The sequence below is a fragment of the Capsicum annuum genome, chromosome 7 (genome assembly GCF_002878395.1).
Source record: "Capsicum annuum cultivar UCD-10X-F1 chromosome 7, UCD10Xv1.1, whole genome shotgun sequence".
Lineage (NCBI taxonomy): Eukaryota > Viridiplantae > Streptophyta > Magnoliopsida > Solanales > Solanaceae > Capsicum > Capsicum annuum.
The window spans coordinates 6017301-6042146 of NC_061117.1; the positions used below are offsets into that span (position 1 = coordinate 6017301).

At 35.0% G+C, this 24846-nt stretch overlaps 1 protein-coding gene across 1 annotated transcript in view; it reads left to right on the plus strand.

Moving 5' to 3' along the window:
* Nucleotides 1–3113, plus strand: part of LOC107877656 (G-type lectin S-receptor-like serine/threonine-protein kinase At1g67520) — a 12892-nt gene extending 9779 nt beyond the window's left edge. Inside the window, exons 6-7 of the mRNA XM_047415145.1 lie at nucleotides 1757–1907; nucleotides 2501–3113. Of these exons, the coding sequence (XP_047271101.1) occupies nucleotides 1757–1907; nucleotides 2501–2812 (463 nt within the window). The 3' untranslated portion in view covers nucleotides 2813–3113. The remainder of the gene's footprint in view (nucleotides 1–1756; nucleotides 1908–2500) is intronic.
* The last annotated feature ends 21733 nt before the right edge of the window (nucleotides 3114–24846 follow it).

A 24846-nucleotide genomic window follows, 5' to 3' on the forward strand; every position in this document is an offset into this window, starting at 1 on the left:
GTGTTGTAGCAAATTTGATCATAATTCAAGGAATACTAAATGACTTACTCATTTTATTACACTAGTAAGTTTTGGATTTGAATTTTCTCTCTATATAATACAAGTGTCATACAATGTATCGATACAATATATTTTGCTTCCACATAAATACAATATATTTCGCTCCTTTTCGAAACAAACTGTTACTATGTATTGTAATTAGTAGTGAAATTATTGTTATGTAGGATAATTCCTTGGGTAAATTTCATCGATGATCACTTAACTTTGTATCTATTACGTTAAAGTCACTTTTCTTTCATTCATTTCATCCTTGATCATTTAACTTTGTATCTATTACGCAAAAGTTACTTTTCTTTCATTCATTACACAAAAGTTATTTAACTTTACTTCGACCACCACAAAAGTCACTATAATCGAATTTTATAATAATTTTATCAAAAAAATGATGTGGCAACCTTAATTAGTTCTTAATCTTAATTTAAGTGAATATATAATATATTACTCATATCTTGACCCTTTTTATATGCGTCAACCCAAATTTTCTTATAAATTATTTAATGAAAGAATACCAATTTCTTAATAGATTAGATTACCTAACGAAGACTATTTTCATAAAAAAAAAAATTTGGTTGATATTTTTATTAAATATTTCATAATATTGCATTAATCTGCCACAAAAGGTGCATCGAAAAAGAGTGATAAACAAGATAAATTCTTCAAAACACATGAAATAGAAATACATGTATGATAGATTTTTTTTGATAAAATTATTTAAATTCTTTGAAGATAAATAAATATGCTAAAGATAGCTCTAAAATAATTTTTTTTAATTGTGTCATTGATTAAGTATTGTCAAAATTTGTACAAATAATGTTATATTAACAGTTTTGTTAATAAAAGTTATAAAATATAAGTTCTTTAATAAATAAAGAAATTATAAGATACCTAATTTTTATATTTATCAATTAAATTAATTAAACAATATGTAATTTATTAGAAATTGAATATTGTAATAAAAACTTTTAAGAGAACTGATCGATTAGTCAAACAATTAAAAATACAAAGACAAACTCAATAAATAGAGTAGTTTATCATATTATTATGATATATCGAATGCAAAGACCCAAGTGGCAAGAAAAAGAATGTATGAAAAAAATTATTTTATCAACTACATGTCATAATTTTAGAGGAAGAAAAATATTTTTATCAACTACATGCCATAATATTAAAGGAAAAAAATAATTTACCAACACATGTCTCTAATTTTAGAGGATTTTAAAAGTATATAAGTATAATTTTATTTCATAAAATTATCAATCATTTTTTTTTTTTTATGAAAATAGTCTTCACTAGGTAGTCTAATCTATTGAGAAATTGATATTCTTCCGTTATATAATCCACAAGGAAAATCGGGTTGGGTACATATAAAAAATGTCAAGATATGAGTAATATATTATATTCTCTTAAATTAAAATTAAGAGCTAATTAAGGTTGTCACGTCATTTTTTCGGTGGGATTATTGTAAAATCCGATCATAGTGATTTTTGTGATGGTCGGAGTAAAGTAAAGTGACTTTTGTGTAATGAATAAAAGAAAAGTCACTTTTGTGTAATAGACACAAAGTTAAATGACCATGGATGAAATGAATAAAAGAAAAATAATTTTTACGTAATAGATACAAAGTTAAGTGATCATGGATGAAATTTACCCATAATTCCTCTTATATCTACTCACTTATCATATACATTTATTGTAGGGGTTATATTCCACCAGAATATGCAATTGAAGGTATATATTCAACAAAATCTGATGTTTTCAGTTTTGGAGTACTACTACTTCAAATCATAAGTGGAAAAAAGAATACATGTCTACATGGTCCAGATGAACAACTAAACGTTCTTGAATATGTAAGTAGTTATGATAACTGAATAAATGTTGTTGGATATCTATTTTAATTACACGGACAAGTAGAGATGGACGGAGGGAATACTTAATGTCTAACGGATGATAAAATTAAACAATTCAAAGAGTATACAACATATTTGACCCTTTAAAATTTTTCCTTGCCTAAGTTACATGTAGCTACTAATTGATTATACTTGAGGAAATCATCTAGTACCTCTTGACTATGATCAAATTTGCTACAACGTACACACTCCAACTTCAGGGGAGTTCTATTACCCCTTGAACTAAATTTTAGTGTATTTTTGTCAATTTTTTTTGCTGACATGACATCTTTTTAGCTGATGTGATACCTTTGATGTGGATCCCATTTTTATGTAATAAAGGAGTCACATCAGTACAAAAGGATGACAAAAATACGCTAAAATTGAGTTCAGGGGTAATAGGATCCCTATGAATTTGGAGTATGTCGTAGCAACTTTGACCATAGTTCGAAGGGTTACTGGATGCTTATCTCATTATACTTGTTTATATTAAAAGATGCCCGTTTTTAATTGTAACTTATTTTGCCTATGTCAAATGTTATTTAATGATCTAGGCATTTGAGATGTGGAAAGATGGAAAAGGCATGGAATTTATGGATGAATCACTTGATGATATAACATCATGTTGCAAACTATTAATTTGCATGCAAATTGCATTATTATGTGTTCAAAAAAATCCATTGGATAGGCCTACAATGTTGGGAGTTTCTAATATGTTGAAGAATTTTGCAAATTTAGCCATGGATTCCCCTAAGAGGCCTGCATTTTCTACGAGGGAAGATAAAGAAGGTGACAATGTGAAAGGGGAAGTACAAGAAATAGAAGGAGTTGACACTGCAACTATTACACAATTGGTTGCAAGATGAAATGCTCACTCCGTCTGTTCTAATTTATATGACACACTTTTCTTTTTTAGTTAGTTTCAGAAAAAGGACATGTTTTCTTATTTCGCAAATGTTGATGACACTATCTCGTACTCAGTGAAATTACATCGCATAAATTAGAACGAATGGAGTGTATATATATATTACTTATTTGGAAAATCAATATTTTCTCATTTTTCTTCCTCTACTTTTTCTCTAATGGCCAAAATGTTACAATTAAGGGAGGTTATTGGCTATAAGATAGTGGATTGGCCTTAAACAAAATTGATTTTAACTCCTTTTTCTCATTTATTTTGTGCATTTGCTGATATTAGTTCCCAATCAAATCAATTAATCCTCAGTTCACCAAATTGATTCCAACAATTTAAAAGTATAGTACATCTTTAATTGTCATATCCCAAAGTTTGCACATCGATCAAACTTCTTAACGCAAATCTATATTACAGTCATTTTGGCTACTGAAAATAACTTGGTTAGATCTAACTTTGATTTCAATTTGTTAGGATCGAGAATTCGAGTATTGCGAAATTTAGTTAATAATGTTATAATGACAATAACAAGTTGTTGATAATGGTAATTAAAAAAATAGATAAGACACAAATTTAACGTGGTTCAGTACTTACGTCCACAGGCAGAGAGGAGCAATTTAACCATATCAACAAAAGTACAATAAAGGGAGTACAAAATTAGAATAGATACTCTAATTAACCCAAATATCCTAGGAAAAAAATCTCACAAGATCACTTTAAAAGTACGGTTAACAAGTATTTGCCAATACTCATCCTCTAACTAAATACTCTAATAGAAAAGGAAAAGAAAGACAAGAGAATTAAAAATGCTCTACAACTGATAAAAAAACGCCCTATTCATAGAGTTGAGAATAAACTTCTTGATGTTAATTGAAGATGTAACGTTTAAATGTGAATGGATGAATTTTCAGTTGCAAATCTCTTTGGCAGCAGATTACTTTGACAAAGGTAGCACATAAGCTTAATGGGCTTGTTGATGTCGATAGTTGTTAGAGTTGTGATCCGAATTATGTTGAGTGGGCCCTGAATGGACCTTTATGTTTTTGGGCCTAGGACTTATTTGTATGCACGTATTATATAAGTGCATTTAGTGGGTTATTTTGTGTATTCAGAAAATTCAGTCTTCTCCACATTGTACTCTCTTTCCATTATAGTGAAACCTCTTTTGCCTCTGCCCGTGATTTTTTTCCGCAAGGGTTTCCATGTAAATTTGTGTGTTGTTCTTGTTTTCTTTTACTTGTGGTTTGCTTATTATGTCCTAATCAGAATAAACTGGTATCAGAGCCTATTCGATTGTTTTCTTGGGGATGGTAACCATGAAGTATGATATTCCGCTGTTGGATCGCAACACCAGATTTTTATTATGGCAGGTTAAGATGCGGGTTGTGCTCATGCAGATGGATTTGGATGATGCTCTATTAGGGTTTGATAAGATTCCCTCATCGTGGATGGACGAGGATAAACAGCGTAAGGATCGAAAGGCTCTATCTCATATACACCTTCATTTATCCAATCAAATTCTATAGGATGTTTTGAAGGAGACCACTGCCGCTGCGTTATGGTTGAAATTGGAATCATTGTGTATGACAAAGAGCCTGACAAGTAAGTTGCATCTCAAACAACGACTTTATACCCATCGTATGTCTGAGGGTGCGTCTATGGAAGATCACCTATCTATCTTTAAAGAAATTGTCTCTGATTTAGAGACTTTGAAGGTTAAGTACGATGAGGAAGATTTAGGGTTGATTCTGCTGTTGCTTGCATCATACATGACCTTTAGGAATACAATTTTATATAGTCGTGATACCCTGATGATTGATGAAGTCTATGATGCTTTGTTCTCTAATGAGAAGATGAAACATCTTGTGAATGGGTCGGAGACTCAAGAAGATGATCTCATTGTTCGAGGAGGAAGGACTCGTGAGAGGAATTCTGGGGGTGATGATAGGAATAGGTCAAAATCCAGAAATAGAAACAAAACCTATAATTACTACAAGAGGAAGGGCCATATAAAATCCGAGTATATTAGAAGTTACAGAATAGAGAGAAAAGAGAAGATCCAAAATCGAAGAGAAACCAACCAGAGAAGTTCGGTGAAGCCCATTTTGTGAAAGATGGAGGTAGTGATGGAGAACTCTTGGTAGTTTCTGATGGTAACTCAAAACCCTATGAGGATTGGATTCTTGATTCATCTTTCACATTTCATATGTGTCGTAATCGGGATTGGTTTACAACATATGAAACAGTCTCTAAAGGTGTTATGTTGATGGGAAATAACACACCTTGTAAAATAGCTGGTATTGGAACAATCAGGATCAAGATGTTTGATGGGGTTCTGAGGACACTTGGTGATGTGCGGTATGTCCCAGACCTGAAGAGAAATCTTATTTCCTTGAGTACCCTTGATTCAAACGGTTATAGGTACATTGGTGAAAGTGTAGTCTTGAAAGTTACTAAAGGTGCTCTTGTTGTGATGAAGAGATAGAGAAAGTCTAGAAATTTGTATGTCCTGCAAGGCTCTACTATTATAGGTGATGCAGTCGTTTCTACCTTCTCTCTATCAGAAAGTGACGTTGCTAAAATTTGGCATATGTACCTGGGGCATATGAGTGAAAACGGGATGACTGAATTAAAAAGGAGAGGACTTCTTGATGGGCAGAGTATTACCAAATTGGAGTTCTGTGAGCACTGCATTTTTGGGAAGCAGAAGAGGGTCAGATTCACTAAAGACATGCACTCAACTAAGGGCATACTTAATTATATTCATTTTGATCACTGGGGTCCTGCTAGAGTACCTTCTAGAGGAGGCGTTAATTACTTGTTGACTATTATTGATGACTATTCCAGAAAAGTTTGGGTGTTTTTTCTGAAGTAAAAGAAGGATGTTTTGCCTACTTTCAAGGAGTGGAAGACTATGATTGAAAAGCAGACAGGGAAGCAGGTAAAACGCCTTCGGACCGATAATGGTTTAGAGTTTTGTTCTAATGAATTTAATGCTTTGTGCAAGTCACAATAAACTGTAAGGCACTTGATAGTTCGTCATACTCCGCAGAGAAATGGTGTGGCTGAACGAATGAATAGGACTATAATGGAGAAGGTGTATTGTATGCTCTCTAATGCTGGTTTACCTAAGTCTTTTTGGGCTTCCAAAACTTGCCTTCTTATTAACTGCTCTCCCTCAGTCATGATTGATAAAAAGACTCCACAAGAGGTATGGTCTGGTACTTCTGCTAGTTATTCTGATTTGAGGATATTTGGATATCCTGCGTATGCTCATGTTGATAATGGAAAGTTGGAACCTAGACCTGTCAAGTGCTTATTTATGGGTTATAAGCGTGGTGTTAAAGGTTATAAACTTTGGTGTCCAGAAAACAGAAAGATTATAATTAGCAGGGATGTTGTATTTGATAAAACTGTATGCTTTGGGCTCCCTCTGAATCTAGTGTTTCACCCCCAAACGAGCTTAGTGACATGAATTAGCAAAAGTCAAACACCCATGTTGAATTGCAGATTGGAGCAGAGTCTACACCAGTGCCTACTTCTCGTTCTATCCTAGAGATTCAGAGTGGGACTATTTCTTCTTCACCATCAGTGACGCCACAATATTTTATTGCTAAAGACAGGCCTAGAAGAGATATTAGACATTCTCAGAAGTATACTGAAGCTGATTTGGTTGCTTATGTATTGATTTTAGCAGAAAGTATTAATTCCAGTGAAGATCCTCCGTCTTACTCAGAGGCATTTAGTTGTGATGATTCCGACCAATGGATGATTGTTATGCAGGAGGAGATGGAATAACTTCATAAGAATGACACATGGTATTTGGTGAGATTGTCTAAAAATAAGAAAGTTATCCGTTGTAAGTGGGTATTCAAAAAGAAAGAAGGAACATCGGGAGTTGAAGATGCTAGGTACAAAGTAAGACTAGTTTCTAAAGGTTACAGTTAGGTTCCAGGTATTGACTTCACAGATATGTTTTCTCCAGTTGTAAAGCATAGTTCGATTCGAGCATTGCTTGGTATTGTGGCTATGCATAATCTTGAGTTTGAGCAGTTGGATGTCAAAACTCCATTCTTACATGGAGAACTTGAGGAGAACATCTATATGCAGCAACCAAAGGGCTTTGTAGTCTCAGGAAAGGAGGACTATGTATGCTTGCTGAAGAAGTCTCTTTATGGCTTAGAGAAGTCGTCCAAACAGTGGTATAACAGGTTTGACTCTTTTATGACCTCTCATATGTTTCAAGAAGCAACTATGATAGTTGTGTCTACTTCAAGGAGATGAGTGATGGTTCATTCGTGTATCTTCTCTTGTATGTTGATGATATGTTGATTGCAGCAAAGAATAGGAGAGCGATAATAAAATTCAAAGCCTAGCTCAGTAAGAAGTTTGATATGAAGGATATAGGAGCAACAAAGAAGATTCTTGGCATGGAAATTCTGAGGGATAGAAAGAATTGTAAGTTATACTTGAGTCTGAAAAAATATATTGAAAAAGTGTTTCACAGGTTCAATATGCAAAATGCCAAGCCTGTTAGTACTCCATTGGTAGCTCACTTCAAACTCTCGGCCATTTTATCTCCAAAGACAAATGATGAATGTGACTATATGTCTCGAGTTCCATACTCTAGTGCCGTCGGGTCTCTTATGTATGTGATGGTGTGTTCCTGACCAGATTTATCTTATGCTGTCAGTGCAGTTAGCAGATACATGGCAAATCCTGGCAAAGAACATTGGAACATAGTTTAGTGGATTTTCAGATACTTGCATAGATCTTCTGATGTTTGTTTGTAGTTTGGGCAAAACAGAGATAGAGTAATCGGGTATGTTGATTCTGATTTTACAGGAGATCATGATAAAAGAAAATCTGTTACAGGCTATGTTTTCCCCATTGGTGGTTGTGCTATTAGTTGGAAAACTACCTTACAGACTACAATTGCTTTGTCAATTACTCAGGCAGAGTACATGGCTATTACAGAGGCTTTCAAGGAAGCTATTTGGTTGAAGGGTCTATTTGGTAAACTTAGTAAAGACTTACAGATTACTACGGTCTTTTGCGATAGTCAGAGTGCTATCTTCCTTACGAAAGATAAGATGTTTCATGAGAGGGCAAAGCACATCGATGTTTGATATCATTTTGTGCGTGAAATTATTGCTCGTGGTGATATTGTGGTGAGCAAGATTAGTACTCATGATAATCCTGCTGATATGATGACCAAGACACTATCAAGTGCCAAGTTTGAGCATTGCTTGAACTTGGTTAGTGTTAGCTATTGAGATGTGCCCTTAGGGGCTTTTGTGGAAGAGGTGGAAAGTTTGTCTTGAAATGAATTTGAGTTTTGAATTAGAATTCGTGTCAAGGTAAAGATTGTTAGAGTTGTGACTCGAATTATGTTGAGTGGGCGCTGAATGGACCTTTATGTTTTTAGGCCTAGGACTTATTTGTATGCACGTATTATATAAGTGCATTTAGTGGATTATTTTGTCCATTCAGAAAATTCAGCCTTCTCCACATTGTACTCTCTTTCCATTATAGTGAAACCTCCTCTGCCTCTGCTCGTGGTTTTTTCCTGCAAGGGTTTCCACATAAATCTGTGTGTTGTTCTTGTTTTCTTTTACTTGTGGTTTGCTTATTCTGTCCGAATCATAACAATAGTGTTGAGTAAACGCAGAATAACAACAAAAGTATTTGTGGCAAAATAATAGAAAAATAAAATAAAAATAATGACACCAAGGATTTTACGTGAAAACCCTTTTTAAATAAGAAATAAATCATGGACCAAGAGGAGTAACAAATATTACTATAGTAAAAAAATTTACACTGAAATCACAAGTACAATACTCAAAGTGACTACCACACACTCAAAAGAAATAACTCTCTTTTGACTCCCATCTTACTAAAATATCATTCACTTTAATTTTTTCTTTACGAAATATTTTTTATCATAGTTTGTGAAATACCTCACTTCTCTCTATTTATTGTTTTCACTCCATTTTTTGTGTGTCTTTCAAATGAGCCGAAGCTCTCAATTTATAGAGAAAGAATGGCCATCCAAACGTCATTGCTTACATATATAAAAGTTGCAATGTCAACATTTGCCACTGAGAAAATATTTGAGCTGATTTTCTCTCTGTCAGGACGTTAATGTAATAACTCAGACCTTTTAATGAGGAGTAAAGAGGTAATTTGTCCATATATTTATTATTAATTAGGAGAATCAAAAGAGTGGGCCAATCCCATTATCTGAATTTGATGGGTCACACGTTTTAATACCAAGGGATAGAGAATTAGGGCAATTGTTTCTATTAGCTATATTTTCTTTTTACTAGAAGAAGCGTGGCTTTTTACGGGTAGTCACAGAAAACTAGTAAAAACACTCTGATTTCACATTCAGGTATTATGAATTACTTTATCTCCTTAACATATATAGTATTTTCGAATGAAAATTATGTTTAGTGATTAACTAATCAAAACTTGTTTTGAATATCTTCTAGCCGTAATCTTTTATTGGATTAGTTGTGGTGTGTGTTTGTTAAAGTGGGATTAGATTGGGTAATTATTGAGTAATGATTGGGTTATTATTTATCTAATAATCGTCTCACCAAAAAAGTGTAAGTTATGGTTCATAGGCTCATCACGTCAGGTTATGGATCTTAAGCCATTTAAGAGGTAACAAAGTGTTAATGTAACAATGCCTTGGCAACATATAAAACTTGCATCTTAAACACAATTTTTGAACATTGCTAATGTTTTAGAACTGACAAGTATAGAATAGCTTAAAGATGGGTTAAAATCATTTAGAACTAATCAAATGCAATTTCTCTAGATGTCAAATTATAATAGCAGCAGGGGAGAGAACTTACCTTCACAACCAATTAGCAATTTCTCCTTTAGCAATATGTTGTTTACCATGTTAGTTGAGAAAATTGAAGGAAAGGTGTCTTTTAAATCTTGAATGAAGGATTGGTGATATTGACCAACTTAAAGGGTCAGACATCATTAGAAAACTTGATTAAGTTTATTGTGGACTTGATTAATATTTTTAAAACTTTCTAATCTTTTAAAAAATACAAATCAACCCAACCCACACCCCTCTTCAATCCAAATCAACCACTCCCTCCTCTCTCTCGACAGCTTCTCTCAACTCTCTCCCTACCGACAGTTCTGCAAAATTTCTCCCTTCAACCCTCGGCAACTTCTACCTCCGGCGACAAATAGTTGGGCTTTGAGTTCCCTTCTTCAATTCAAATCAACCTGTCTCTCATCCCTTTCTCGACAACTTCTCTCAACTCTCTCCCAACCAACTGTTCTGCAAATTTTTCATTTCAATCCTCGGTGACTTAAACATCCAACTACAAATAGTTGGGATTCGAGTTCCTTTTCGACTTCAACCTTCAATCGACGTGACAACCTTGCTCTCCGGCCACAACAACTTCGAATTCTTCATCGTTCCTTTTCTTCTTTCACAGGTAAAAATTTATGGCCTTTTTAGTTTTGAAGAAAACGAGGAAATTGAGCCAATTTGTCTTATAGTATTGGTTAACAATTTCAATACTTGTTGCATTAATTTAAAATGCGGTCTAAATAAAACCCTAATTTCTGGTATTTCTTCTCTTCTCTTTTTGAAGTGAATTATGATTTTTTGTTCTTTGTTGCATTATTTTGAAGTTTGATTTTTATTGTTTGTGTTTATAAAAACAAAACAACAATGTTCTGTTGTGCTACTGTTTTTTGTTTCCTCCAATAGATTATCCATCTGGTGCAACATATTAACCATTTGATGCAACAGATTTATCATATTATGCAACAGATCAATCATCTGATGCACCAGAGGAACTATCAGATTATAATTTTGATGCAACAAATTAATCATCTGATGCAACAGATTAACTATCTGATACAACAAATTAACAATATGTTGCAACAGATTAAGCATCGGATAGAAAATCTGATGCAACTAATTAACCATTTGATGCAATGGAAGAACCATCAGATTAATGATCCGATGCAACAGATGAACCTCCTGTTGGATAAAATCCTATCAACTCTTACAAATAGGAAATGTCCAAGACTTGATTTTTCCAACTGATCATTCATCTATCACGATAGACAGCCCTATGTTGGAAGAAATCTAAATAATATTGACCGTTGCTAACTGTTCCATCAGATCACTCATGTGTTGCAATAGATGTGTGACCTGTTACACAGACCATTCATCTTTCTCAATAGATGAGTGATATTTTGTATTATCGCAACAGATTACTCAGCTATTGCTGCAGGTTAGTTAACTGCTCTGACAGATTACTCATATATTGCAACAGATGTGTGATCTGTTGCACAAACCATTTATCTTTCTCAATAGATGAGTGATATATTTTGTATTATCGCAACAGATTACTCAGCCATTGCTATGGGTTATTTAACTATTCCAACAGATTACTTATATGTTGCAACAGATGATATCACAACATATGTGTGATCTGTTGCATAGACCATTCATCTTTCTCAACAGATGAGTGATATGTTTTGTATTATTACAACAGATTACTCAGCCATTGCTACAGGTTATTTAACTGTTCCAACAGATCACTCATATATTGCAATAGATAATATTGCAACAAATGTGTGATCTGCTGCACAGACCATTCATTTTTCTCAACAGATGAGTGATTTATTTTGTATTGTCGCAACAAATTACTCATCCATTGCAACAGGTTATTTAGTTGTCCCAACGGATCACTCATATATCGCAATAATGTGTGATCTATTACACAGACCATTCATCTGTCTTAAAAAATAAGTGATATATTTTGTATTATTGCAACAGATTACTCATCTCTTGCAATAGGTTGGTTATATATTGCAACAAATATACTACCTAGTGCAACAGATCGGTGATCTGTTGCAACTGTTATTTTACTAATTTGCTTGTTTGATTTACTGTTATCCATATTTTAGGGACAACTGCTTTGGGAAATATCTTGATTTGCCAAAGGACAACAATGCTAGTTTCCAAATAAAAATGGTATATAAACTTCTCAAGCATAGGTTTATGTATGAAAATAAAGATAAGATGGATGAGGTGTGGATAAATTACTGTGGTATGCCTGTTTGTTTTGGTTGGAAGGAGTTTGCCATAGTTACTGGACTAAAATGTTATCCTCCTTCTCAAGTTATTCCTATTATAACCCCAAAAAAGTACCCCGCACACCCAAAAAAGGAAAAGGATGCTAGGATCGATTAGAAGTTCACACACACTAAATCTATAGAGAGGATGAAGAAAACTAGAGAGAGAGTTCTTTAGGAGAGAGAGAGAATTAGTTTCGTGGTAACATACATGGGTAACCTCCACGGCAGACCAGCTATTTATATTAATGACTTGGAGTATGTACAATTACATAGAGAAATGAGAATAAAAAGGTACAGCCTAACAGTACGTCGCATATTAACCAGGCTCCACAACCTAACAATTCTCCCACTTGGAGACTGATTCTGTCATCCAAGAATTACATTCTCAAAATATAAAATAAAAAATATTCCTCCATCATCAATATGTTTGCCATACCGTAACATCTGTAGATACAACTACAGAAAACCAACTAAGGTTTTGCACAACCTTAGTTTACCAACATCAACATATTTTTTCAACATGTCTGCTGGATTCTTTGCACCCTCTATGTTTTCTAAACACATATCACCTTCTTCAATGCCCTGCGAGTTTAATGGTACCGTTTTCTAATATGCTTCATCTTCGAATGATAGACCGAGTTCTTCACCAACTGTATGGCACTCTAGCTATGTGTGTAAAGAATTTTCTTAATCTGCTTCTTTCCCAGTTCTTTTAGATAATCTGCCATCCATATCATCTCCTTTCCAGCTTCAGCTATTGCCACATACTCGGCCTCAATAGATGAAAGAGCAACGTACTTATGAAGCCTAGACATCCAACTCACTGCTGTACCACCTACGGTGTAAATGTATCCAACAGTTCTCATGCTTGAGTCCACATCCGTACTAAGATCAACATCAACAAAACCTTGCAGAATCACTTCACTATTGCCAAAACAAAGTGAAGTACTAGATGTACCTTTTAGATATCTTATAAGCCACTTCACGACTTCCCAATGCTCTTTTTTGGGGTTTGCCATGTACCTGCTAACAACTCTCACTGCATGTGTTATATCAATTCTAGTGCAAACCATAACATACATCAGACTCCCAACTGCAAAGGCATATGGAACAAGTGCCATGTGCTCTCGCTCCTGAGCTGTCTTCGGTAATTGCTCCTTTGACAATTTTATGTGATTTGCCAATGGAGTAGTCCTGGTTTTAGCATCATTAAATATGAATCTGGACAGCACCTTCTCAATGTACTTCTCTTTGGATAGATTCAAAGTGCCTACAGATCTGTCCCGAGAAATCCTCATCCCAAGAATCTACTTCGCTGCACCTAAATCTTTCATCTCAAACTCAAAAGATAGACTTTCCTTCAGAGAGTTTATCTCCTTCATACTGGATCCTGCAATCAACATATCATCCACATACAACAGTAAAAATACATAAGAATTAGTGTATTTCTTGAAGTAGCAACATTGATCCTTTTCACTCCTGCGGAAGCCAGGAGTCAAACTTCTTGTACCACTGTCTAGGTGCTTGCTTCAGCCTATACAAGCTCATGTTGAGCTTGCACACCACGTGTTACTTTCCTAGAACTACAAACCCCTCTGGTTGCTGTATATAGATTTCCTTATCCAAATCTTCATGTAAAAATGCAGTCTTTACATCTATTTGCTCAAGATGCAAATTCTTCAATGCAACAATACTCAATAAAATTTGGATAGTAGTTAATTTCATAATAGGAGAAAATATTTTAGCATAATCAATACCTTTTCTTTGTGAATATCCTTTAATTACTAATCGGGCCTTGAACTTCTTTTGTCATCTGGTTTTGCCTTGATTTTGAACATCTACTTGTTCAACAAGGCTCTCTTCCCTGTAGGTAACTCAATCAACATCCATTTGTTATTTTTCTCAAGTGATATTATCTCATCATCCATGGCTTGCTCCCACATGATTGAATCCTCCACCTGCAGGGCCTCAGTAACAGACTCTGGTTCCCCTTCATCAGTCAGCAACAGATAATGTAATAATGGTGAATACCTATCTGGTGCTCTAATGGTCCTGGATAATCTGCTTTCAACCTTCTCAGGTGTCACTTGTTCCGCCTTTGGTTCCTCAACGACAGTCTCTAGAGTTTGTTGAGTATCTGCAGTAACATATTTGGGTGTACTCTTCGGTAAATCAAGCTCAACTCCTATTTTCTTTGTAGTTTCTTGAACCTTTTGCTCTCTGTCATTGTACAAGACATTTTTATCAAATGTCACATCATAATGTCTTAGGATCTTCTTGTTCCTGTCATCCCAAAACCTGTACCCAAATATGTCAGAACTATAACCGATAAAGTAGCACTGTATAGCTTTAGCATCAAGCTTATCTCTCTTCTCTGGATCAACATGAACACAAGAAGTGCAACCAAAAGTTCTCAAGTGATAATACTTGAGCTCTTTTCCTGTCCATACTTCTTTAGGAATCTTGAACCCCAGAGAAACTGATGGTCCTCTGTTGATCAAGTATGCAGTTGTGCTCACAGCATCTGCCCAAAATATCATAGGCAGTCTACAGTGTATCCTCATGCTTCTTGCATGCTCATTCAATGTTCTGTTCATCTTTTTAACAACTCCATTCTACCTTGCCTTCCCGGGATCTGTCCTTATTAATCTAATTCCCTCAGCTGCCCAGAATTATTTGAATTCTGACTTGTCATATTCTCCTCTATTATTAGACCTCAGGCATTTAATTTTTAAGCTAGTCTGATTTTTAACTTCAGCTTTCCACCTCTTGAAAGTAGAAAACACATTTAACTTATGTTTCAAGAAGTAAACCCATACCTTCCTGCTGAAATCATCAATGAAGGTGACATAGAATTTGGATCCACCAAGTGATGAAACAGGAGATGGTCCCCAAACGTTTGTATGGACCATTTCCAGTCGTACTTTCTTCAGCTCTTTCACAGTCTTCATGAGGCTTACTCAATTCTGTTTACCCATAACACAACTTTCACAAAGACCCATATCAATAGATTTTAGCCCCTCTAAAGCTCCTTTTGTAGCCAACATCTTTATTCTTTTAGCACTCATGTGTCCAAGTCTGTTGTGCCACAGAAGTGAATCGAAAACACCTTTAGCAACAACAACCATGTTTATATACCCTGTAGTGGTGTACAAAGTTCCAGATTTTGTGCCATGTGCTACAACCATAGCACCCTTCACAATCTTTCACGAACCTTTAATAAACTCTGCTGCGTAGCCTATGCTATCCAACTGACCAACAGAGATTAGATTCTTCTTGAGACCAGGAATATATCTGATATCCTCCAATGTCCATTGATTTCCTGCTGGAGTTTTTATGCAGATATCCCTCTTTCCTTCAATCGCCAACGGCTTATTGTCAGCAAGATACACCTTTTCAAAGTTTCCAGAATTGAAGTTTTGAAATAATTCCTTGCTAGAAGATGAATGAAACGATGCACCAGATTCCAATATCTAGGATTCAACCGGGATATCCACACTAAGGATTAGAGAATCCCCAATGTCTTGTGCTGAATTAACAAAATCATTATCATCTCCAAATTTTTGATTCTTTTTCTTCTTGAGTTTCTTGCACTCTGTCTGAAAGTGTCCTTTCTCTTCACAATTCCAACATGTCACATTGGATTTTTGTGGAGATTTTCCATGATTCTTTGATTTTGATCTGTCATTTATATTCTGACCCCTCAATTGGTCTCTCCCCCTTGGTTAACACTGAGAGCATTACCAGATGACTCTCCAATTTCTCATTTGCAAATGCTTTTGCTAAGAACAATATCTCGGATTTCATCAAACTTCAGTTTCTCAGATCCTTGGGAACTACTAATCACAGCAACAACAATATCCCAAGACTCGGATAGAGATGGCATCAAAATCAGTGCTTTAATTTCATCTTTGAAATTAATGTCCACAGAACACAGTTGACTAACAATCATATTAAACTTGTTTATATAATCATCAATAGATCCATTCTCAAGTATCTATAAATTGAACAATCTACGCATTAAATATACCTTGTTCATCGCAGATGGCTTTTCTTACATATTTGATTGTGCCTTCAATAGATCGGATATGGTTTTCTCCTTGACGATGTTGAATGCCACATTTTTTGATAAAGTTAATCGGATCAGCCCTAGAGCCTGTCGATTCTTGAGCTTCCAATCCTTCTCCTTCATGGACTCTGGCTTCACTCCAGTCAAGGGTTTGTGAAGATCTTTTTGGTACAAATAGTCTTTGATCTGCATCTTCTAAAAACTGAAATTGGATCCATCACACTTCTCAATTCCAAACTTTGATCCTTCCATCATCAGTGATCATGATTTATCTCCCAAGATCTAATACTAGTTGTTAGGATTGATTAGCAGTTTGCACACACTAAATTTATGTAGAGGATGAAGAAAACTAGAGAGAAAGTTCATTGGAAGAGAGAGAGAATTAATTTCATGGTAACACCCATGGGTAACCTCCAAGGCGGATGGTCTATTTATATTAATGACTTGGAGTATGTATAATTACATAGAGAAATGAGAATAAAAAGGTACAGCCTAACAGTACGTCACATATTAATCAGGCTCCACAACCTAACAAAGAAAAGTCGTGTGATCGTGATGACCTGGTGTCCATTGTTGGTCCAAGCTTCAAAAACAAAAATTTGATAGAAGCGTTGAAAGTTAAAGGACTTTCAAAGAAGCACAAGCAGTCATTGTTCTTGGTTTGGTTTGTACATAGTATTCGTTGGGCGAGAGACTTTAAAAACAACATAAGCCTCGATTTAATAAATCTCTCCGAGGATCTTGAGGCGTTTTACAACTATCCTTGGGGGTATGAAAGCTTCAAAATAACTGTTAAATATTTGTTGACTCTGTTAGCGCCAAAGGCAGTCAGCTTATATGGCTTCCCATGGGCTTTCATGGTAAATGTTTCTTTCTTCTATTATGATATCATTCATTTTTTTTACTCATAATGGTTTTGATTTAGTGGCGTTATTTGATAGGCTTGGGCGTTTGAAGCCATTCCTTATTTGAGACAACAAGTGAACTTCCAGGAAAGAGTTTTTTGTCCAAGAATCTTGAGATGGTTGTCAGTCAAAACTGATAAAAATGCAAAATTTCTTAATCTCTTCAATCCCCCCGAAGGATGCAATAAGTATAATTATAATTAATTTTTTCTTTTAATTAATGATTTTTTTTGAATGATCTAATTACCATTCTAATATATGTAATGATTTATGTTAGATTGTGCATCCGTCGCTAGTTCAGACCAATCGAGAGTTGATGATGCCATTTTTTCTTACTTTACGGTCTGTACAAACTTTATAGGACCCTAAGATCATCTATAGAATAAAAATAGAATTATTTGGAGCAACAACCATTACAAGAAAAATAATTTTGGAGGGTGGGCTTGTTGTTGTTGATGGTCTTAGTGGTGATGAAGCTGTTGGTGGTGGTAGTGGTGTTGCTATTGGTGCTAATGATAATCCTCTTACAGTAGTTAAAGAAAACCATTATGAGTATGATCATACTGGTTATACAAATTTTGCCTCTCCCAGCGAATGTTCTGCATGCAAATGTCAAGACTGCAGAGCGAAACATGATGTAGTGATTAATGCTATTAATGCATTAACTGCTTCTGTAAAGGAATTGACATCTAAGAGGGGTCTCATTCCATCAAAGAGGATTTTATTTTCATCCGCTCCATTAGAAATTAGGGCTAAGAGGAGAAGGAGAGTGATTTCTAGGGCATTATCAAGCATCCAAAAAAGCGAAATTGCAACTTCTCTATCCGTGTGTTGCACTGAGCAACGTACAATGTCCAAAGGAGAGCAGTACAAGCTGAAGAAGGTGAATATATATGTTTTCCAAATGACAAAACAAACAGATACATATCTATTTTAACAGATGACACATCTGCTAAAAATTATCAAACAGATATATACATCTGTTGCAACAGTTGACTATTTTATTGCACCAAATATATTATCTGTTGTGACATATGTCTCGTCTGTTTTAAAAAATCAAACATCTCTTCGTACCGCTTTTATTTGTACCAACAAAAGACCTATCTATTATAACAGATGATTCATATGTTACTACGGATGGTTCATCCGTTGGAAATTATCATACAGGGTTTTCCTCATGTAGAAATTTTTCACAATAGTTGATTCCTTATTGCAATAGAAATATAATCTGTTTGGGATAATTTAAAATAAGAGAAAGACCTATTTGATTTGCTAGAACAGGTAAGTTATCCTTTTCTGTTTTGTTGTATCTCTGTGATTAGCATTGACCAATTCTGGCTTTCCAGGTGGATGTAGAAGAAGCTACTACTGAACAACATTGACAATATGATAATCTTTTTATGGAAATACGAAGAACATAAAGCACAGAAACCGTACATAAGTGACAATAAAGATCCACGACAAGCAAAACCGAATTTTGTACCACCGGATGAAGAACAACTTGTCCATACTGAGTAGATATTTATAGTTTAAGACTGTCAAAGTAATCCTTGGCATCATACTTAAATTGTTGTTGATGTATTTGTTGAGATCTGTACCCATAACAATTTTTTTACATTTTATTTATTCATTGACTTATTTCAATTAATTTCTGAAGTCTTCAATTTATTTTATTTTGTCTATGAATTTTATTTATTCCTTAGATTTGAACTTATTAATTGAAAATGAATACTAGATTCAAATATTGCAACAAATAATGTATCTGTTGCAACAGATGACACATCTATTGAAAAAATTGAACAGATTTAGACATATGTTACAACAGGTAGGTAATCTGTTGAAATTTATCAAACAAGTTTTCCCACTGTTGCAACAGATAGACTTAGATAGAAACATTGAGATAATGCAACAGATGACCAATCTTTTACAATAGATAAACTATATGTCAGAACAAGTAAAATAACTGTTACAATGGATAGAGAATCTGTTGTATTATAAAAAAATCAACTTTCGTTGGACATAAAAAATTGTCACTATGTGTAAAAAGGTTAAAGTGAATTGAAATAAAAAAGGCAGAATCTATCGACGGTGTTCAGTTCAAACACCTAAAATAAAATACGCATCAAGTAGACAGTGTTCATTTTAAACACGTAAAATAAAATAGGCATCAAATGTGTCAGTCTGACACATTTTGCTGACTTGCCGTCACTTGGCCCCCAATGGTCATTCTCCACCCCACCCCATTGTCTTATATATTCATCTTCCTCCTAAAATTTAACCCTAAATTCTCAAATCTTCTTCTTCACCATCATTTTCTTTTATCTATCCAAACTTTTTAAATTATTTTTTTTATTTTTTCCAACTGAGCTTGACAATGTCGAGCGCATCTTCCACTATTTTTTGTGATTAAGATTTTCGATATTGTAAGTGCAATCATGAAGCTCTGTTAAAGACTTCTTGAACTCAACAAAATCCAGGTTGTAGATTTTTCACTTGTAAGATTTCAAAGATAATATTTTTTTATTTAATTAGTTGATTAATTATTGACTTGTAATTATTTTTTAATTGTGTTCTCTTTTTTATAGAAATTGGGTAGATGCGATTACTTTGATTGGTATGAAGAACGACACCCTTCACAAGCAAATCGTGTAATCTGGGGTTTGTTGAACAAAGTCAAGGCTTCTGAAGAGAAACAAAATTGAGCAAGAATTTACTACATTATTGCCGTTATTGCTACTGGTTTGGTGTTGTTGGGAACATGGATATTCAAGCCTAATTGCTGAAATTTTCATAGTGGTGTGTGTATTTGCTACTGGTTTGGTGTTGTCGAGCACATGGATATTCAAGCGTAACTGTTGGAAAATATAAAAAAGATTTAGGCATATGTTGTAAAATTAAGGTCATCTATTTGAAATTATCAAATAGGTCTTCCCACTATTGCAACAGATTAGACTTAGATTATTAGATTATTCATAGAAATGACATGGGCGTAATGCAACAGATGAACAACCTATCGCAACAGATAAACTATCTGCCAGAACAGATTCAATTTATTTTACAACAGATTGACAATCTATTGCATTATAAAAAACTCAACTTTCATCAGAAAAAAATTATTGCCACTACATGTACATATAATGAAGTGAAGGGTGACTTGAAATAAAACATTGCTAATTCACAGGCTCTTCTATATAAACAGGTTTCAAGCGTCTAGTTAGAATCCCATAAGCCCATACCTCTTGCAGGTTTGCCACAACGTTGTCGCACAAAAAAGTCATTGGGTCGACTATTTCTATGCCAGTCAGCAAACATTCATTGTGTGTAAGAGCGTGCGAGCTGCTCGCTTTAGTGACATCATCTTTTGGAAGGATCATTCCCTTATTTCGATCATAAAAATCCATGATTTCTTCATCAACACTTCCTTTGGCAAATGATCATCAGTTTACTCTCTCTCAATAAGATGGGCAACAGCACCATCAGTGGCTTCACGAGGAAAAAAGATCAAAATCATCGATGAGAGATACGTTGAAGTCATAAACATTAATCTTTTCCTCCCCGAGTAGTATCTCAACAGCCTGATAATACATGCCGTTCATGCTAATAACTGCAAGAATCCTCTTTGCCTCGGTCCAGCTCTTGCCGTATGGATTTGGCCTCTCCCTTCTAACATATTTTATCATTTCTTCTTCATCCAAAACCAACATAGGAACTAGGAAATCAAGTCCCACACCAAGGGCTAATGCCTCCCCGTTGAGTTGATCATACCTATCTTTGAGCTTCTTACAGAAGTCGAGGTCCATTATCCTATCGGTAGTGTCATAAGCTTTCGGGTACATTAATTGTCTTTTCCTCATAAGGCAGAGAATTATGTCAACTTGCTGTGATATAAGAAGTCAATTTTTAAATAGGTTAGTAATTGTAAAGATATAACGGATGGTCCATCTGTTGCATAGGGTTCTCTGAATCAATAATCCAACACAACTTATACAACAGATGGATAATAAGTTGTAACAGAACCACTACTAGTTGCACCAGTATACCCAACTGTTGCAACAGATGTGAAATCTGTTGCGTAGCTTCTTCTTCATAGGGTAGATTAGAAGGGCTAGGTTGGGAAAATTAAACTTGCCTTATCCTCATACGACATACGCATAGCAATCATAGTCTGGAAGTCTTGGGGGGAAATGGGAGGCTTGGGATAATTCGGTGCACCTGGCTTGGCATTCTTGGCCTGTCGCAGATCCCTCTTCTCTTCAGCGCCAAGTTCTGCGAATATGTCCACCTTTTTGACTGGCCCCTGAACTTTAACAGCTTTTGGAGAGGGAGGAATTGGAATTTCTTTTGATTTTCGACCGAAGAGTACGTCTCTAATTGCTCTTTTCTTTCTCCTAACCAACACTATAGGAGTGTATGGCTCCCTCACCTTCTTGGATGGTATGACACCCCTGTTGGATTTGAATTCCTCGATATATTTAGAGATAACCTCTACTTTTTTAAAAAGTTTATCCTCCCTGTCTTTGCACTCTTTGTATTCACAATGAGAATGCGAGGGTAAAGAGGGACCTGTGTAAGGGTGAAAAGAGGTGTTTTCAAACATATTTATTCTTTCTTGAGCATCAACATGCTCATCATCACGAGTGGTAGAAGCATCAGTATGTCTACCACCAATACCAATAACTCCACCACAAGAAGCTCCCGGATCTGCCTTAGTAGGTTGGTCATGAAGAGCCTTAACATTAGGCCGAGCTTGCCTAACTGCTCTTCTTATGGCTGTTGCTCCAGCCAATTCCTTCTTTATTAACTCTATCGTTGGGTCTGCTATAGTATCAACATTACCTAGATTAATATAAGAAGTCATCATCGACTCCTCCTTAGTAGGCACGATCAATGAATGCACAACCTATAAAAAAGAAAAAAAACAGATGTATTTAAATCATAAAATATAATAATTTTCACAGTTGGGTTACATTTAAAAAAAGACTCATCTGCTGCATAGTTTGCAGTATATGGTTAAAATTCGTTTAAGTCTAGTTCAGAGAAACAGAGCAGCACATGGATAATCTGATGCAAAATATCAATCATTTGTTACAATTAGTTGCACAAGACAAGTAATCTGTTATGTAACAGATGATTTGTACATCGCAATAGATAAACAACATGTTATCAGATTACACATCTGTTGCATAATTTGTAGTAGATGGTTAATTTGTTAAGAGTCGGGTTCAGAGAACCAAAGCAACAAATGGGTAATCTGATGCAAGATATCAATCGTTTGTCGCAACAGATTGTCCATTTTTTGCACCGATTGGCACAGGACGGGTAAGCTGTCACAACAGATATCCCATCTAGTGCATCAGATATAATATCTGTTCAATATCTTTCTTTGAGTAAAATTATTTTACTTGAAGAAGACGTACTGCATCATCCGAAAGGTTAAAGAGATCAGCCTCCTTAATATTATTGTTGCTCTTTGCAGCCAACCACCTAAATATCCTTGGATGAGAAACCTCATTCGGGTAATCCATTAACTACTTTCGGAGGGAAGGAATGGCTTCAAATACCCAAGCTAAAAAAATGTAAACAGGAAGCAAGCAAAAAAGAGTCATAATAACTATATTCAATATAAATTAATGGATGAGTAAAATTAATGATTAATTTTACCATGAAAGCCCAAGGAAAGTCGTATAATGTGGTCGTCCCTGCGGATAGCTTTGTCAGTAAATATTGGACAGTCAAGTAGAAGCTGTCATATCCCCAGGGATAATTGTTGAATTTATCAAAATCCTCCGCACGCGCCAACAAATCATCTTCTATGACCTTGTTGACGTCTCTTGCCAATATAACCGAATGGGCAAACCAAACTAAGCATAATTGCTCTCTGTACTGCTCTAGTATGGTCTTATCCTCGAGATCTATCAACAAATTCGATGCTTTGTAGCTACATCGAGCAATGTCAAACAACCCATTTATTTTTTCCTTACGCTTTCTTGCTTGGATCTTTTGCGGGGGGGTAGTTCTTCTGGACAATGGCATCTCAAGCCCGTCACTATGGCAAACTCTTGTAAGCCAAAATAAACAGGCTTGCCACAGTAGTTGATCCAAATTTTATCCATATTCTTTTTGCCCCCTCCTCCGGATCATTATCATCCCCTACGTACTTGATCCTGCGCTTGAGAAGACCATATACCATCGTTATAGGAAAATGGATACGGACAGAGGGGTCCTCAGGCAGCTCAAGAAAGAGTCCAAAGCAGCTCTTCTTAAAAAGTCCGCCTATGTTTTCATTCTTCATAATTTTCATAAAATGTTCAAAATATTTCCTCATTTGACATTTTACAATTTAACCCGTTAGTTGTTTTGCTTCTGGGTCATTTATCAGCACACAACTTGAAACCTGTCAATAGTAAAAGTTTTGATAGGATCATGCTGGGATGTCGATATTAATTCACGCCCCATTGGTGATCCATTATCATCATATTGATGATCATCCTCTTTCTCCTTCTCACTCTTCAATTCCTCCTTTTTCTCACTTTTATTTTCTTCATCACCATCTACATACCCTTTTCCACCTCCCTCAATATTCTTTTTACATCTCCCCTTAGCTTCACTTTTTCCTGACTGAGATTGTTCAGGAAGCTCCTCTGAATCCCTCTGTACTGTAGCCTTATTTTTGGGTGGTCAGACGTTGATCCACTTTCACTTTTTTTTTCTTTTGGGAAACATGTTTTACCTACAAATAATAGAAAAATAAAAATTACATTACAATTGATGTATGCATAAATTTTAAAAAATACATTACAAACACCACGAATACCGACACACCAACAGTCACCACTAGCAATGCCACAAACAAACACCACGAATACCGATACCACCAACAGCTACCACAAACACCACCAACCAATGCTACCACCAGTGCCACCACGACGACCAAAAATACCACCACCACCACAAATACCATCCAATAATACCACGACAGTCAACGAAACACTGCGATGGAAACTAGGGATTTCTCGAGTTCTTCCGATGATTTTACCATCAAAGCTTAAAATTATAAACCCATTCTCAAATATAATACAACTAAGATTTTTATTTTTCATCATTAACTTAAAAGCCCTTATTTTTTTAAAAAAACATAACAAATATAGAACTCTTCTCGAACTCTGTTGCCTACGAAGATAAAGAAAATGACTGATACAAGCAAGAATAAAGTCAAAAATAACACCTATGTCGTAAAAATAAGAAGAAAAGCGATCTGTTGTGGAGGGTTGAGCAAATTTGTTGAGTAGTTGTTGTCTGTACTGTATTGTTGAGTGAGAATGAGAGAGAAAGATCGAGAACTCGAGATTTGAAATGATAAAACATTTTGTATGGGTTGATTTGTATTTTTGAAAAGAATGATAAGTTTTGAAAATATTAATTTGGTCCAAATTGATCTTAATTATTTTTAAAATTATAAAAGATATGCATAATTTTTAACCCTCTCATCATGCAATTGCCAAAAGGGTACTATTTAGTCTAACATATGAACTCAATTGAAATTGTATAAAAGCAATTGAAGTTGTAGTTGACCGAGTATTCTAGTTGACCCTATGAACTCACTCCTGGTCCTAGATTAATCAATTTAGGTACTATTAGTCTAACATATAAACTCAATTGAAATTGTATAAAAACAAATGTTCAACATGTTGTATCAGATTTTGCATCTGTTGTAAATTATCAATCAGATAGGTAACAACAGATTACGAATCTATTGTAAATTATCAAACAGATTAAGTCATCTATTGCGACAAATTACCCATTTGTTTTAAATTATCAAATGGATTGTCATATGTCGCAACAGATTACCCATATATTGTAAATTATCAAATAGGCGCTGTCATC